Source organism: Lissotriton vulgaris, chromosome 5, assembly GCF_964263255.1.
Source record: "Lissotriton vulgaris chromosome 5, aLisVul1.2, whole genome shotgun sequence".
NCBI classification, from domain to species: domain Eukaryota; kingdom Metazoa; phylum Chordata; class Amphibia; order Caudata; family Salamandridae; genus Lissotriton; species Lissotriton vulgaris.
In genome coordinates this window covers 875,609,971-875,627,116 of record NC_141693.1, presented here as the reverse complement: position 1 = coordinate 875,627,116, position 17,146 = coordinate 875,609,971, and the positions used below count along the sequence as shown (strand labels likewise).

Sequence of the window (17,146 nt, the reverse complement as noted above, 5' to 3'; positions counted from 1 at the left end):
AGGCCACATCAAAGGTTTCCCCAGCACTGCCCCGTCCATCAATCACCCTCCCACGACAGCAGCTCTTCCCGCTCCGCCCCCTGCTCTCCGCCCCTTGCTGCATCAAAGGCTCATACAAGATTCAATGCGTCTTTTATCCATGTGTGTTTTTACCAGTTTAGCATGCATACGCTTTCTTCTGTGGTTTTTTACACATCGCGGTTGCTCCCGCTGCCTTTCAAATGACAAATTCTCACTAACAAGACCCTTTGAAGACTCAAACTAATTCTAGCTGTGTCCCAGGGAACGATGGGCAAAGGCTTCTGGAGAAGCTTTGACTTGAAATCCATGTCATGAAATACATGCGCCCCTCACCGCTACATAGAAATCTACTTTAAAGAGTCGCTGGAGGTTGTTAACACAGGGAGATGTTGGGTGCCTTCTTGCGCTGTCCGCGAATATTACCTGATCCGTCGACCACCAAGCCAACCCCTCTGTGACCAGAGGGTGCCCAGGAACTAAAGAAACTAATTAAATAGCCCCTCTGTGACTCCCTGGATACCACAGGTACCCCTCTTAAGACCGATTGCTTTGCTACCAGACACGTCCGCATCCCCATTAGAGTTACAGCAAAACCCAAGAAACGTAGTTCACAGTCCCACGTTGCAGTATGAACTTACTGTTAAAATGAGCACACTTTTTTTAACACAAGAATTGTTTACCATTCATTCTGCTTTTAGATCATGTGTCTTCTCACTGCCACTAATGAGACTGGCCTGTAAATGCTTGTTTTCCATCCCTCTCTACTACGCCTTCTTTTTCCCTGCTACCTCTCCACCCAGCCAGTCTTTTTTTTCCTAACAAATCTTTTTATTCCTATTTTTATGTCTTCACTCCAGACATTTTCTTGTCCTGTATTCTTTCCTCATGCCCTTTCTCCACTCTTCCTTCCTGTTATTGCACAGACTGAGGTAGAACAGCCGACTGTAACCTTTCTTTTTAAATTATTTGACAGAACTCTGTTCCACCCTTTCTATTTAAAGAAGAAAACACTTAATACATTAACAATGCATGTCTTTGGGGAGTTATTAGGGCATTTGTTTATGTTGGTTTACAGGATCCAGTAAAATCATACGTGCTCCACTGATTTTATACTTGTAATGCATTCGATATTTTGTAGAAAATTAATTTCTCATTTCGTGATCCTGGAGTGGTCAGAGTGGGGTTATTCATTTAGACGTTTCTCCAAAATGAGGTTAGGGACCATGTTCCAGACTCATGCGTTGCATAGATCCAAGCTTTTTACAGGTCTATCGCAGATCTGTCGATTTTAGAATGCCCAGAGACATTGATTGCTCCATTCGGGTCTCATTCTATATACAGCCTTTCTTCATTGCTTTTTTTGGTCTGAACTAATTTGAGCTTAGGTTCAATTAAGCATGAGTTATTTGTAAGTGGTGTTATATTTTGTTCCAAATTTTATACAATGGTTAGTGCTGTTTTGCTGCTGTATTTCGTCTCACAAAGTACACAATAACGGATAAATTCCAAGTTTAGCATTGTTGTAAATATATAGGACAATGTAGATTTTCCAAATATTCATGTAGAAAAGTCCTCATTTTATCAAATAAGTTAACTTAACTCTGTAGATATTCCAAATGACATCATCAAAGTAGTGAAGAAACATGATGTTCCCTACCTGCCCAGCAGTAAGGAAGAGAAAGGGCAACATTATTGGATAACTATTTATAGAGGGACTAATGAGAGGCCTATGGGTGTAACAATAGTGGTCCAGCACATAATCTTGCTGGGTATTGTAGTTCTATAATGCTTTTCTGTTACTTTACTATTTTACTAATCTATTATACTATTAACTCGCTGCTATGTAAATAAATGGCAAGAAAGACTGCATAATATGAGTCTCCAGGCCTTGACAAAAAATCTGGAATGTAACCTGTGATGCTATCACCGTATACCATTATATACTGACTTTAACTCAGTAATTCAATGTATTTCTTATTTTTCATATGATAATAAAATCATTATTGGAATATTTACGAAAGAATATCATTTAAGTTGTGTTGCCTTCACTTTTCTTGGGTAGTTTTGTTGGCCATTAGGTCAATTAAACAATTGAACAGGGACACTCTCATTGGCTGCAATTCAAAAGAATTAGAGTCACTTGGCAAGGACCTTGTAGAAAAACACTATGTTTATGAAACAGCTAAGTCACTTCTAAAGTGTGCACTTTAACTCCATAGTGCTCAGTGTAAAATATAGTACAGTGGGGCATGCTAGATATAATGGAAAGCCATGCCACCACTGTGAGCAGTTACAAAAAGCTGTTTGTCACTGTGCAAGTAAAAAATGATTTTCCAATACCAGCCTAGTATGAATAAAAGTGAGTCATCAGAATCTATCTTGATGTTGTAAAATGATCGAGAGACTGATCAAAGTTATTTTCCACTTAGTTGGCAAAGAGGCAAGTGACCATTTGTCGAGATTAACATACGATTGTGCTTTAAAACACTTAAAGGTATTTATACCGTCTGGAACCACGTGCAAAAACTCTTGGGGCTCGGTAGGTTCTCCTATTATACTACTCTTGATAGAAATACTAATCTCCCGGAGATTTTTACTGATCCCTGTATGATGCGATGGGTCAGATTGGGAATTTAATCATTTGGCTCGCTGTATGATTCAACGGGTTTCCTTTCATTCGAATCCTTAAAAACAAAATTTGGGTTCGAATCCAGAGATTTTTATAAATATCTACAAGTTAGGGATTTTATTTTAAAAAAGGGGGGTGGCAGCGTGGCCTTGGAGAAAATTCTAGCAATTGAAACAGTGGTGCAAACGGACGGGGTTAAAATTGGTGAAATATATAAGGGTCTAGTTGCAAGTCTTCCAGATGACCTGGATAAACATTTCCTGAACTGGCAAAACCAACTAGGCATCACAGAGACTCTAACGCAAAAAGCACTAGAAATTTCAAACTCTTCATTAATGTCCACCAAACTACAAGCCCAATTTTACAAGACGTTCTTCCAACTATACTATACCCCAGATAGGATATCTAAATGGAGTACCGGCAAAGGCACATTATGTCCTCGATGTGCGATGTCAGAAGCCGATCTGATACATATGCTGGCCACATGTCAAACCCTAAGTACCATCAGACGAGAAATTTCTACGTTTCTATCTGGTATATTTGAGAGTAATATTGAGATCACTACAGCTGAAATAATACTAGGGGTAGATAGGAATGCTAGACCCGCTACCATACAGGGACTGCTGTTTATCTCAATGGCTGTACTAAGAATTTGTTTGACATCTGCTTGGTTAGATCCATATCCACCTACATTTCAGCAATGGCGGGCACGATTTTTAGCTACATATAGCCTAGAAATTGCTATATATAGCCGCAAGGGTTTAAAGAAGAAAAGAAAAGGATTAGACATATGGGATCCTCTCACACAGTGGATAGGGAGACCGGTTGCGTAATGTTGATTAATTACTGTAACAGAAATGTTTTCCGCTTTTCTTGTGCTCTTTTCTCCTGTTTCTTGTTTATCTTTTCCTATCTTTTTTTGTATCGCCTTATTTAATTTAATCTTGTTTGGGATAACATCAAGATGAAATACGCGTTTAGTAATTAATGTTGCCTGTATGGGTGGGGTATTTTATTTTGGGGGGGCGGGTATATTAAACTGTTGAAAATTTCAATAAAGAATCGTAAAAAAAAAATGAAAGCAAAGGTTTCTGAATCTAACTATGAAGTACTTGTTATTTTGCTTAGCTATGTTGAAAAAGCCGGTAGTAACAGAAGTAAGAACCCCCACGAATACTTGGAGTGGGCTTGGATTCTCCAAATCAATGCCAGCAGAAACGATCAAGGAGCTGAGAAGAGCTAACCATGTGCCTTATAAACCAAGTATGGCAACAACATATGAGGTAAGTGATTTTATTCACCAGCAATATATATATATATATATATATATATATATATATATATATATATATATATATATATATATATATATATATTACATGAAAAATCCAAAGATTTGTTGTAGCTAGGAAAACGGAATTTATTATTTCTATACAAAACCAATTTAAACTACACAAACCTTACAAATTAAAAAGTTATACTCACAACTAAGTTATAATTTTCACCCGCCCAAAACTTTCCATAGCCATGCATATCTGTACGTGGTGCTGTAAACTCGCTGCTCAGACACTGTTGAACCCTAGTAGAGTGTCATACAGTGGTGTAGAGTGGAGTGGCGTGTCGAAGAGTGTCTTCAAATAGAGGGGTGTGGAGAAGGGTGTGGTAGAGTGGAGTAGAATGTGGTAGAGTGGAGCAAAATGTCATAGAGAGGGATGTCATGTAGTGGCATGTCATAGAGTGGAGTAGAGTGTTTTGGAGTGCTGTAGAGTGGAGTGTCATAAAGCAGAGTGGACAGAGTGGAGTGGAGTGGTGTGTTATAGAGTTGCGAGTTGAGTGTCCTAAGGTGGAGGGGCGGAGAGTGGAGTGGCATTATGTAAAGTGGAGTAGAGTGGTGGGGCAGAGAGTGGAGTGTTGTAAGGTGGAGCGGCATGCCATATATTATAGTGAAGTGGCATTTCGTACAGAGGAGTGGAGTGGTGTTTCATAGAGTGGTGTGTTGTACAGTGTCTTTCAGTAGAGGGGCATAAAGTAGAGTGCCATGTCATACAACAGAGTGGTGTGGGGTGTTGTAGAATTGAGTTGAGTGTCCTAGAGTATACTGTTACGGATTGGCATGTCGTAGAGTGGAGTGCAATGTCATGGAGTGGCATGTTATACAATGTCTTAAAGTGGAGGCGCATGTTGTAGATTGGAGTGGCGTGTCATAGTGTGGCATGTCATGAGTCTAGTGGAGTGGCATTTTTTACAGTGTCTTTGAGTGGAGAAACGTAGAGTGGTGTGTCGTACAGTGGAGTGTTATCTCATAGAGTGAGGAAGAGTGTGGTAGAGTAGAGCAGAGTGTGGTAAAGTGGAGTACTGTTTCATACAGTAGAGTAGAGTAGAGTGGAGTGAAGTGGCATAGAGGGAGTTTTGTGGAGTGCTGTAGAGTGGAGTAGAGTAGAAGAGCATTGAGTGTCATACATTGGAGCAGAGTGTTAAGTAGTGATGTAGAATGGTATGCCGTGGAGTGGTGTGTCATAGTGGGAAGTGTTGTTTCCTGGAGTGGAGTGCCATAGTGTGGATTGTTGTCATTGAGTGGCATGTTGTAGAGTGTAGTGACATGATGTAGGGTGTCTCTTGTCATTTATATATATTTCTTTACATTTTATTTGCTACCTTGAACCTTTCTAGATAAATTTGTAACAGTACATCATAAAATGTTTTTTTTAAAACACACACATCAATACAAATACTTTTTCCTAACTATTCAGAGTTTACTAAACTACCTCATGGCTTGCTATAGAGTAGAAGAAAATGAATAACCTATATTTCATGTAAAAACACAGAATAAACAGAAAGTGTGGTCTAAACAAGATGGATGCCTATTCAAATTGCAAGATCTTTGATTTACCAATAATATTGTGTTTTGTCATTGCCATGTACTGTAGTATACCAAGGCCCAGCATATTAAGTTTTTGTCCCTTATTACTTAAAAAAAAACCTGCTGAACAAATTGAGATAAAATAACAAAAAGAACATGTTCCACACCATTATCTACATTCCCGCCAAATTTCATGTAAATCCGCTCAGCCATTTTGCTGCTACGTCTGCCTAAAGAATCGCTGGAAAATGCATTGGTGAAAAACATATTTTGGCACCCCCCTTTTTAAATTTACACCCCTGAACTAATCATAATGAAAATTTGAATCATCAGTCAATGGAGTAAAAAGAATACGTCCGCAAGTTTCATGGAGATTCATCAAATAATGGCTAAGTTATCAGCAAGCAAATATCGGAGAAATTCCAGTCTCTGGCAATCCCATCTATAATTACAGCGTGGGTACCTCCACTCTGAAAATCTATGTATATCTTCACAGTGTGTGGCTGAGTTCTGTCATGCTGAGACCGAAGGGTGTTTCCATGTGTAGCATAGGCAGCAACCTCAGCTTTCTGTTTAAATTGTCCTTTCCGTGCTACGGTAAGGGTCTCAACGCTATTTTTATTTATTTTATTTTGTTTTGTTACTGAGTTTTATATAGCGCAAACTTGAACCAAAAATATTTGGTATCGAAGCGCTTAACACAAGCACCAGTTTCTTTTACGTGAGGACAAATACATTTTTTTTGTTAGGCACGGCGAGATTAAGTGATTTGCCCAGAGTCACAGGATGTTGGCATCCCTGCCGCGACTCGAACCCGGTTCCCCAGATTTGATGATGTCTGCCGTAGCCATTATGCCAACTCCACTCCCCTATGCCAAGGAAACTCCAGCAATGGCAATAGATGCAATTTTCTGCCAATTTTATTAGCGTGCCACCTAAACCACTCAACAGGGGGCAAGGCGAAACACGTCTGATATAGTTTCAGTGACACGTTAATAAACTTGAAAGAACATTGCAACTTATGATATTGTCCCTTCTGTGCTACAGTGAGAGTGTCGACTCTGCACCAAGGAAACTCCAGTAATGCCAATAGTTACAATGTTCTTCCAAGTTTAATAGCGTACCAACAAAACCATATTGGATGCGTTTAGGCTGTCCAGCAGCCTTGATCAGTGATACATATAGTTCTGCCTATCGAAACAAAAGATAAAGTTGAGGTATATGTAAGTCTTCAAATAATAAAAAATAAACTACACTTTTACAACCATGGATCCATTAGTACACTGAGCTATCTTTTCTACATGGTATTTATCTTTCAACATAGTCAGATTAATCTGGCCAGTTACAATAAAACATTCCATAATAAATAAGAGCAGTTGGGTTTTAAGATTTTTAACAAATGGCATTCTCCCACTCAGCACTCTGTAAAGATTTTTTCTTGCCCAAAGAACGATAAATGAACCTAAATCTCCAACCTGCTAAAAGTGGTCTAAAGATTCGAAACAGAGTGGCAATTCTGGATATAAGTGCCCCGAAAGACTGGCTAGGGTGTCTGTATTTATAAGATATACCAGAGATCTGTGTTTATTCAAAGATCCATTTTGAAGAGTCATTGAAGACATTAAACTTAAACTCTTGTTAATGATTAATTCAATTGAATAGCTGTATATCACTGTTCTAGATTTTCTTCACCTCTGTCATAGAATGCTAGATGCCCCAGGACTCATTGAATGTATATAATGATCTCTAATGTGCCTCTTTTAGGATTCACCAATGTCTCTCTCACGGACAAACAGTCGTGAACATCTTGGAAACTGTAGTGACTCTGATAACTGGAGGGAACGAAATGGAATTGACAGTACAATACATAGTGAATATGCTTCATCAATTGGAAGTCCTAAGCGAAAACAAAACAAATCAAGTAAGTCTAAAAAATAATTTAACCCTGCAAATGTATTGTAAATTAGCATAACAATGTGAGGTGGTCTCTTAAAAACTGTTCTGGTTAGTTTTTAGACAGTGTGTGCAGTTTTACTAGAATAGAAGTTGAGAACTTCTGAAATGATTTGTTGGCCTATGAAAATATTAAATTGTGTTTGTTTACTTGTTGAAATGCTATTTGTCCTTCATTTAATTTGTTTGGATTTATATACCAATTTACGCCAAAGTTCTGTACACACTTTAAAATGGTACAATGTAATTAAAGGCTCATCACAAAATTAAAAAAAGACAAGAGAATGAAAAAAGTTTTATGAGAATGACCATGGTAGAAATGGGAAAAAAATAATTAACGCTATTAGGAGCATAAAAACTCTGAGCAGTCGAAACATATTTAAATCTAAAAAAAAAGTTGAAAGCCATAATATCTGACAGTAGAGTGTGAAACATGAATGGAATAAACAATGCTAGTCACATTGTGTCACTTTAATACTGTGAAATGATAGGCAGCGCAAAAGGTGCATTCCTTTCCCCCTTCCCTTTATCAGTCAGATCCAGTTATTTTAAATCACAGCGAGAGGTTTGTGTTGATTTGGAAGGGAGTGTCCCATGTTTAGGCAGGATCAACTCTAGTTGGTGCCTGTCTGTAATTGCACAGATATGCAAAGAAACCATGGAATACAATGTATTCAGTGTTGCTCTAGTGGTTCGGGGATTACGTTCTTCTATGCATTGCTAGCATAAGAAAAATCTAATATTTTACCATAATCTGTAACAGTACTTGATGGCCAGGTACTACAGTAAAATTAATAATCGCGAATTGATCAGAATATTGTTTTAAAGGGCCTTGGTGCATTCTCCTTTAAAAATAAAATGGGGCCTCTAAATATTCAGTTCTCAAGTAAAACTTAAACAATTGTGAAAGGTGCAAACAAAAGAAAATATGCTCATGGTCAAGTGTTCAATTTTGAGGAGGAATCGGGGTGGAGTGTGGTCGAACTGGGACACAATAATATAGAACACAATCCTGCTTGACCTGTATTTCTTCGCTGATATCTAACTAGTGCTGTTGGTTCTGTTCCCCAAATAATATTGGGCTACAAATGCAAAATATTTTTATAGACCAAGGTGTATTTAATTTCCTTATATTGTGTCATATTCATTATTCTCAATGTACACCGCTCATAAAGCAGTTCTACAAGTACATTTTAATAATTCCTTCCCCGTATTATGACATAAACCTGTGTTTCACATTAAAGAAAATATTTAGTGTGTATACATACGATCAGAATAAATCAGAGAGAGGCCCCCTACACACAATCAACACTCTCCTACATACATTACAATAACTACCTACCATACACTAAATTCATTATAGGACACCACATTTTACACACACATAAAGCAAACAACAGTTGTGATTTTTTGCCTTTGAGACGTTGTGGGCAGCAATCCCTGTTCTACAAACGGTCAGCGTCCAACCACCTTCTTTAGGACCACATGACAATAATACAAATATTTCTAGGGGTGATCTTTGGGGAGGGGTCTGACAAAGACAGGTAATATTGGGGATTCAGAACCAAACAATTTATAACAATATTGTGCTTAAAGAAAGTATACATTTAGAGGTTCCAATTAAATACCACTACTACTGTGGATCCCTACCATCACCAGATGGCATAGAATCACTCCCCTGTGGGATCCAATACTAACCCAGGTATCCGCCACATATTTAATGTGCTATTTACAATATATGTAGTTATTCACACTAGCCAGTATGTTAACTCCAGGATTAAAGGGCGCAGTGCTGTAAAGTCATTGTTGGGGGGCCCTGTATAATATGAAGAGTGGCCTCTGATTCTCCCTTATCTCACAGATTTTCATTGTCCTTGGGTGCAATGGAGCTCCTCTGTAGCGCTATAAGCTCCGGAAGGGTTGGAGGCCCCCTGCCCCATAGAGGCTGCAGGGACCTGCTTTATGCCCCTGAAGGGATGCTCATTCATTATCAGTGTATGGCTATTAGTTTCTCATCCTCTATAAAAACCTGTAGGGCCAATTCCATCAAGTAAGGTTTATAATATTTTAGATTAGAAAAATCATGTAGAGTGGATTTTCTGGCATCCTTCTTAGTTTCTACATTCAACATATTAAATGTAAGTATTCATCATCCTAGGCTTTAAACAGCTATGGATACTTCCATATAGGTGTCAGTGTCTACTATCTTTTGGGCATTATAAACATATTCCGCAGGGAAACACACTGTCGTTTGTGGGCACTGTACTGTGACAATGAACCGTTTTAAAACAATTAGTTTATATTATTGACCCATCTAATCGTTTTTGGAATTGAATAATATTGTTGCAAACCTACTCTTCAGATTATTTCCTGTATTAACCCTGTCAATTCTCCTGGCGGGTATTATTTATCTTTGCATTAATAGACCGATTTCCCGACCTATTCAGTATCTGTAGAAGACCGGAATTGCAGTCATTTCGGACTCTCCCTCCCCCCCCACTGGATATTTGTGCTCCAATAACCAACAATTATTAGATGCTCTATAAAAAAAAAATCAGAAATTCAAAATGAGTTAAAACGCCTTGGAAGTTTAGTCAAAATGGATATATCACTCAATGTATCAATGCAGTCTTTGTCCGAACGCAGGATTGTCCGAACGCAGTATGAGTCTAATTTTGATTAATCGAATGTTGATGAAACGGTGCCCTCTATCGGTGCACCACTAGAAATAGTGTAAATATTATCTCAGTTGTTCAGGAAGTTAGTAGCTAGTGTGTGATATGGGCCAAATATAAAGTGTTTTCCATTGTTTAAAACCCAGAGAGGAGTTAAGAAGGAGTGCGTGTTGGCTCCCTTTTTGTTTCTTTTAAATATAAATGGTGTGGATAGCCTGCTCTAGGATGAGGCCACCGACTCGCCACAAGTGGATGGAAGGGCAGTCCCTGTCCTCCTGTGTGCTGATGATGCTATCCTATTGTCAAGGACCAAAAATGGCCTGCAAAGACGAATGGATCACTTCACAGCACTTATGGAGGACAAGGGAACTCCAAATAAATCTAAAGAAAACTGTAGTAAGGAGGTCCACGCAGGTAGGATGTAATTAAAGATGATTTATTCAAGCAGGTAACCTGTTGAATAGTTCCAGACTTGAATACAACCAGGAGGGGGGAGAGAGAGAGAGAAAGTGGATTCAGTCTCCCTTGGCAATATGATTAAACAAAATGGAATCCACTCAAAGTGGTAGTGGTCCCTAAAGTGATGGGGAGCACACAGTAATGTTTAAATGCCCCTCACACACCAACAGGCCCCTTGGTGTCATGCTTCATCATTGGGGACTTTGCATCCCTCTACGGGATGCGGCGTGCTACGACTAACGGCTTCGTAGGAGCACTTAGTAGTGAGCTATGTGAGGGTGTGTGTTTAAGGGAAAGAGTGTGAGTGAGGTGAGGTGAAAAAAGTGAGTTAAAAAAATACCTGGCGCGTAGGAAAAAATTATTTATTATGTCCTCGGCTGGTATTAATAAAAAGGTGCAGAGTGAGGTTGATTGTATACGTACTAGGGTATATCAACCATTTCAAAGTGTCAACATGTTTCGGAGCGCAAGGACTCCTTCAGGACAAGGATATGCACGTTATCCTCACCTTACTCACATGAAATGTTAAAGTGTTTTATACAAAAATTAAATGTGTAATGTACCTAACAATGTTGTTTGTATAGGTAAGTTCAGTTGCGCCCAATTGGCGTTGAAGAGAACCTGTGGAAAAAAGACATTATAAACATAATAAACATAATAGTCGGATGTCCAGGAATTCAGGGAAGAAAATGCTTTCCTAGTAAATGAGGGTAAATGGCAGAACCCAAAATGAGGTTCTGAGACCCTGTAAAAAAGACATTTAAAAGGACAAACAGAAAAACACAGACATACATCTACAGTTTAAATTGTTGTCTCCCTGGTATGGATGAAGAGAGGGAGAGAGTGATAAAATGAAGGCTTACTTATTGTTCAAAATCTGATAACCTCATGAGCCTATTCGTGGTATTGGGGGAATCCTTCTTCACTGCTCAGTAAAGCAACCTAAAGGGTATTTAAGAGTGAGTTTTAGGTTGATTTACGGTAAGATCAGCAGAAAGTATAAAATGTAAGGTAACAGATGCATACGTTTTCGACAACAAAGATCTCAATTCCCCCGCCAGAGAGGTTGGCGAGGTTTCCAGGGACCTCAATTTAACCCTTATCAGAACCACTTCCAGTTCCCACAATATCAATTTGTCCCACCACAAATGGGGCAGATGTATCCCCAATGGGTGCCAGAACAAACCAGTGTACCCCAAAATGCTCAGTCTTTTTTATCCTGGGGCTAGCGAATCCGCAGAGGGAGGAACAAGAAGGGCAACAATGTCAATTGGCAACCCGCAGACGAAACAGACCCCAGGGTCCTCACGAGGAGTATGACGGCGAACCAAGCATCTACGAGCAAGAGGGGGACCTAGTAATCATCATAACCCCATGGCCCCTCACTGAGTTACAACAGAATGTACTGAACAAATGCTTAGGGTACGTCCCTACTAATGAACCTGACATCTTCCTGTTACACAAAGAAATGCAGGATTTCATAAGAACCATCAAACTGAGGGCTTTCTTTAAATACAAAGAACCCTCTTTGGAGACCTCAGACACAGGGTTGAAACCTAAATCTCTTTTCACACCCCTAAACAACCAACTCCCAGTGGAGATTTTGGCATTCGAGAAAGCTATTATGCACAAACTCAAGAAATTGGACACCAAGCAGAGGGTGTTCCAAAATACTAGCAAACTTGAAAATGAGGCAATCAGGGAACTAAGACTTAACAAAAACTTAACCATCAAACCTGCTGACAAGGGTGGGGCAGTGGTTATTCAAACTACCACTGCCTATGACAAAGAGTGCAGGAGACTCCTCTCGGACAGCAGGAACTATCAGGTCTTGGTAGAAGATCCCACCGAGTCCAAATAGAAGGGATGATTGAGGAGGCCCTTGCACATGACTTGCTCACCAAAAAAGAATCAGAATTCCTGGTTCAGAAAAATCCTCGTACCCCCTATTTCTACACTATACCCAAAGTGCATAAAAACCTTGAGAATCCACCAGGGCGTCCGATTGTGTCCGGCATCTCATCCATCCTGGAACCTTTATCTAAATTTGCGATGCCTTTCTTAGACCTTTGGTGCAAGCTACCGACACGTATCTAAGGGATACAAAAGCGGTGCTGCAACTATTACAGAACCATCCTTTCGATCCTAACTCACAAATGCTTCTGAGCCTTGATGTGGAGAGTCTCTACACGAGCCTCCCACGTAATGAGACACTTCTGATTATCGAGGAAGTACTCCACTCTACCCATTGGAAATACCAAACCCCCCGTGGAGTAGTCATGGAATGTATCTCGCTAGCCCTCACAAAAAACTTTTTTGAATACGAAGGTACCCTGTTTTGGCAAAGCCATGGAACCAGCATGGGGAGCACATTTGCCCCTAGTCTGGCGGGACTTTACGTCCATCACCTGGAATCTTCCAAGATCCTTCACCCCAGCAACCCTTTCAGGGGAAGGATCCACACATGGCAACGATATATTGATGACATTCTGGTGATCTGGGAGGGGGATGAAAATTCAATCTGAGTTCATGCAATGGCTCAACAACCAGAACACTTTCCTTAAATTCACTCACCAAATGTCAAACAGCACTATGGTTTTCTTAGATCTCAATATCTATCATGAAGCTGGCTTTCTGAAAACCGAGACCCATTTTAAACCCACGGAAAGGAACTGCCTCCTCAGGTTTGACAGTTTCCATCTACGTCACCTGAGGGAGAATCTACCATACGGGCAGTTCCTCCGCCTACGCCGGAACTGCAGTGACCTGGCAAAATATAAAAGTCAGGCTAAGGACCTGAGCACAAAACTGAGACAAAGAAAATACCCTAATCCTGTGATTCGCAAGGCTATGAAGAGAGCCAGGAACAACAATCGTGAAGCTCTCTTGGAAGACAAACCCAAGAAAGATGACCAATTGAGTAGAACAGTTTGTGTCACTACGTATAGCCCAGTAACCAACCAAGTAGCCAAACTAGTCAACAAACATTGGCGCATACTTACAGGCGGCACACTGTCTCTGGAGAAACCACTGTTTGCCCACAGACGTGGTAGGAATCTAAAAGACATGCTCGTCCATACAAGACCTCCTCCACACAGAGTGGGACAAACAAGACTTCAAGGGATACAGGGCCATCACCCGTGTGGCAATTGTAACAGCTGTCACCTCACCAAGAAAAGCCAGACTATTACCTTTACTAATGGTACTAGTTGGGAACAATGCACATTCACCAACTGCAACAGCAAGAATGTAGTGTACCTAATCACATGTCCCTGCAAAAAGGAGTACGTGGGAATGACAACGAGACAAGTAAAGATGAGGATTAACGAGCACAAAAGCAATATTAGATGCAAGAAGTCAGCCACGAAAATGTCAGCCCACTTCCTGGAATACCAACATTGTGTTAATGAGTTACAGTGGACAGTGATCGAGCAACTACCCTCAGAGACAGGGCTATTTGAGAAAGAGCAACAGTGGGTGTTCCGCCTAGGGACTGACACCTCTGGGCTCAATGACTCAATTCCTTGGAGCCAACTACGCTGAATACTTGAACGACACCTGTTTAGCCATTGTATGGAAAGTATACAGGGTGTGGTTTAAGATCTGGACACAACCAATAAGACTTGGCATAACCTTAATGTGTATGGCTTTTCTCCTCCTTCCTCCCTCTCCCAAAAACATTTCTGGGATCCCTTTTTCCTCTTCTGTTAGTCGGTGCTACCATCATGACCATTTTTAGTATTATTAGCGCTATAATCTATCCTATGCGCTACTCCCTTCTCGTTAATACTCGCATTATCTTGTGCCCGATTTAATTTCTGAAACCGGAGTCGGTCACAGCTACCGCCCCCGAGTACTGCCCATGCACGTCTTCTTAGCACTAAACCTTAGCACATGCGCGTTTCGGTCCAAGCTCTGGGCTATCGCGCATGCGCAGATTTACCTACGCTGCCTTCCTACGCAGGCGCAGACCCTTCCAGCACCGCACCCAGCCGATCGCGCAACACCGGATCCGCTGTGGAGATTATCTCCGTATTTGGGCATACTTCCGATGATCATTAACCAATCTTCCTCCACTAATTACCGAGCCCGGAGTATAAATAGAAAATAGCTAAACCAACCCCTCACTTCACTGGAGCAGCGTTGAGGGGAAGGCAGGCGATTTGACCATGCAGCAACCGTGAGTGGGGTCACACGAGCTAGGAGGAGCATTATGCATCTGTTACCTTGCATTTTATACTTTCTGCTGATCTTACCTTAAATCAACCTAAAACTCACTCTTAAATACCCTTTAGGTTGCTTTACTGAGCAGTGAAGAAGGATTCCCCCAATACCACGCATAGGCTCATGAGGTTATCAGATTTTGAACAATAAGTAAGCCTTCATTTAATCACTCTCTCCCTCTCTTCATCCATACCAGGGAGACAACAATTTAAACTGTAGATGTATGTCTGTGTTTTTCTGTATGTCCTTTTAAATGTCTTTTTTACAGGGTCTCAGAACCTCATTTTGGGTTCTGCCATTTACCCTCATTTACTAGGAAAGCATTTTCATCCCTGAATTCCTGGACATCCGACTATTATGTTTATTATGTGTTTTTTTCCACAGGTTCTCTTCAACGCCAATTGGGCGCAACTGAACTTACCTATACAAACAACATTGTTAGGTACATTACACATTTAATTTTTGTATAAAACACTTTAACACTTCATGTGAGTAAGGTGAGGATAACGTGCATATCCTTGTCCTGAAGAAGGAGTCCTTGCGCTCCGAAACATGTTGACACTTTGAAATGGTTGATATACCCTAGTACGTATACAATCAACCTCACTCTGCACCTTTTTAATAATACCAGCCGAGGACATAATAAATAATTTTTTCCTACGCGCCAGGTATTTTTTAACTCACTTTTTTCACCTCACCTCACTCACACTCTTTCCCTTAAACACACACCCTCACATAGCTCACTACTAAGTGCTCCTACGCAGCCGTTAGTCGTAGCACGCCGCATCCCGTAGAGGGATGCGAAGGCCCCGATGATGAAGCATGACACCAAGGGGCCTGTTGGTGTGTGAGGGGCATTTAAACAACACTGTGTGCTCCCCATCACTTTAGGGACCACTACCACTTTCTGAGTGGATTCCATTTTGTTTAATCGAATAGTTCCAGACAACAGGTAGTTGAGTTGTGAAGGGAATACTACAAAAGCCTACGCAATGATCTGTTGAAAGGAAGTGTGTAAATCGCATGTTCATTACATCAACACCTATCAAAATGGTCACATTCTTTTTGCTTATAGCGGTTCCTGGACCAAACACATTCAAAATACATTGAAAATAACAGGTACATGCTTGAGGGCATTTGCAGGTTTGCCATTAAGCTGGGTTGTAAACTAGTTTGGTAGATTGTCTCCATCGTTAGATCCAGCCTTTTAAGGCAGCGGGGTATGGGGTTGGGCAGTATTCACTATTTTACAAACGGAAGAGAATTTTGTTCCACTGTGATTACTTGCCACAGCATAATTTACATCAGCATATATAGCATATATAGCACACCGGGAATTGGGTATGCAACGATTGGAACATTTATTAGCAGTGAAACCTGTCTAGTTGTGGCTCCCTATTTAGAGTAAAGAAGAGAACAAGTTAACAAATGCAATTATAAGTGATTGTTTAAGATGAGATAATGCACTGAGAATCATGTGGCTCCTGTATATCTTAAGAGAGATGGTCAAGTTTAATGATTCTTCATTGCTAGATTAACCAGATAGCATAACGCTCTTGGGCAAGAGGGATCTAAAGCTTTTGCTTCCTAAGAATTAACATTAAAACTTAATGAACCTACAGGACTGGTTTACACATCCTAAATTGCATTAGCACTTTACAACGAGCTGGCTGGTCTAACATTCAGCTACTGTAGTTTTTATATTAATATTTTTCTGTACTTTATTGACAATGAGTTTTGAAACATTTTGTGTATCATGTCATCTAGTGACGTGGGTATTCTAGTTTTTAGATCTTTCTAACTTTGTACACCTTATCTATTATGATCTTTGAAATGTTTTAATGAATTGTGCTGTATTGTGCATTTGTTAGTGTTTTATGTCAGATGTAATGTTATGATGAAGTATTTTTACACATTATGGATTTGTTTTGTGTACTTCTGAGGTTTTACTTCAAAACCGAATAAAGATTTTGAATCAAATCAATTAATTTATTTGTCCCAGTCTGCATTGAAATATCAAACTGAGAGCAACAATGTAAACAATGTCTTTCCCTCCCTAACTACAAGTTTATTTCAGAGCCTGTTAATGCATTTACCCCACACTGAAAATGTTTGCTTTCTAAAACAGTGTAGCATTCATAAGTCATATGTCTATGTCCAAATGTTTTCATATATTTCATTACTTGAACTACTTGGGCAGAGCTCCAATCAGTTTTAAAGTTTTGGTATCCATATCCCAAGTAATCCACAGTTGTATTATCTCTAGTGAAGTATGTGTCATTCTTCTGACCACCATTCTTCTCTCCACTTTTCCTCTGCCCCCCA

At 40.0% G+C, this 17,146-nt stretch overlaps 1 protein-coding gene across 3 annotated transcripts in view; it reads left to right on the top strand.

Annotated features, from left to right (window-relative positions):
* Positions 1 to 17,146, top strand: part of BICC1 (BicC family RNA binding protein 1) — an 808,889-nt gene that overhangs the window by 772,270 nt on the left and 19,473 nt on the right. For all 3 annotated transcript variants that reach the window (XM_086922454.1, XM_086922453.1, XM_086922451.1), the window contains 2 exons: positions 3,779 to 3,933; positions 7,275 to 7,431. In XM_086922454.1, the coding sequence (XP_086778580.1) occupies positions 3,779 to 3,933; positions 7,275 to 7,431 (312 nt within the window). The remainder of the gene's footprint in view (positions 1 to 3,778; positions 3,934 to 7,274; positions 7,432 to 17,146) is intronic.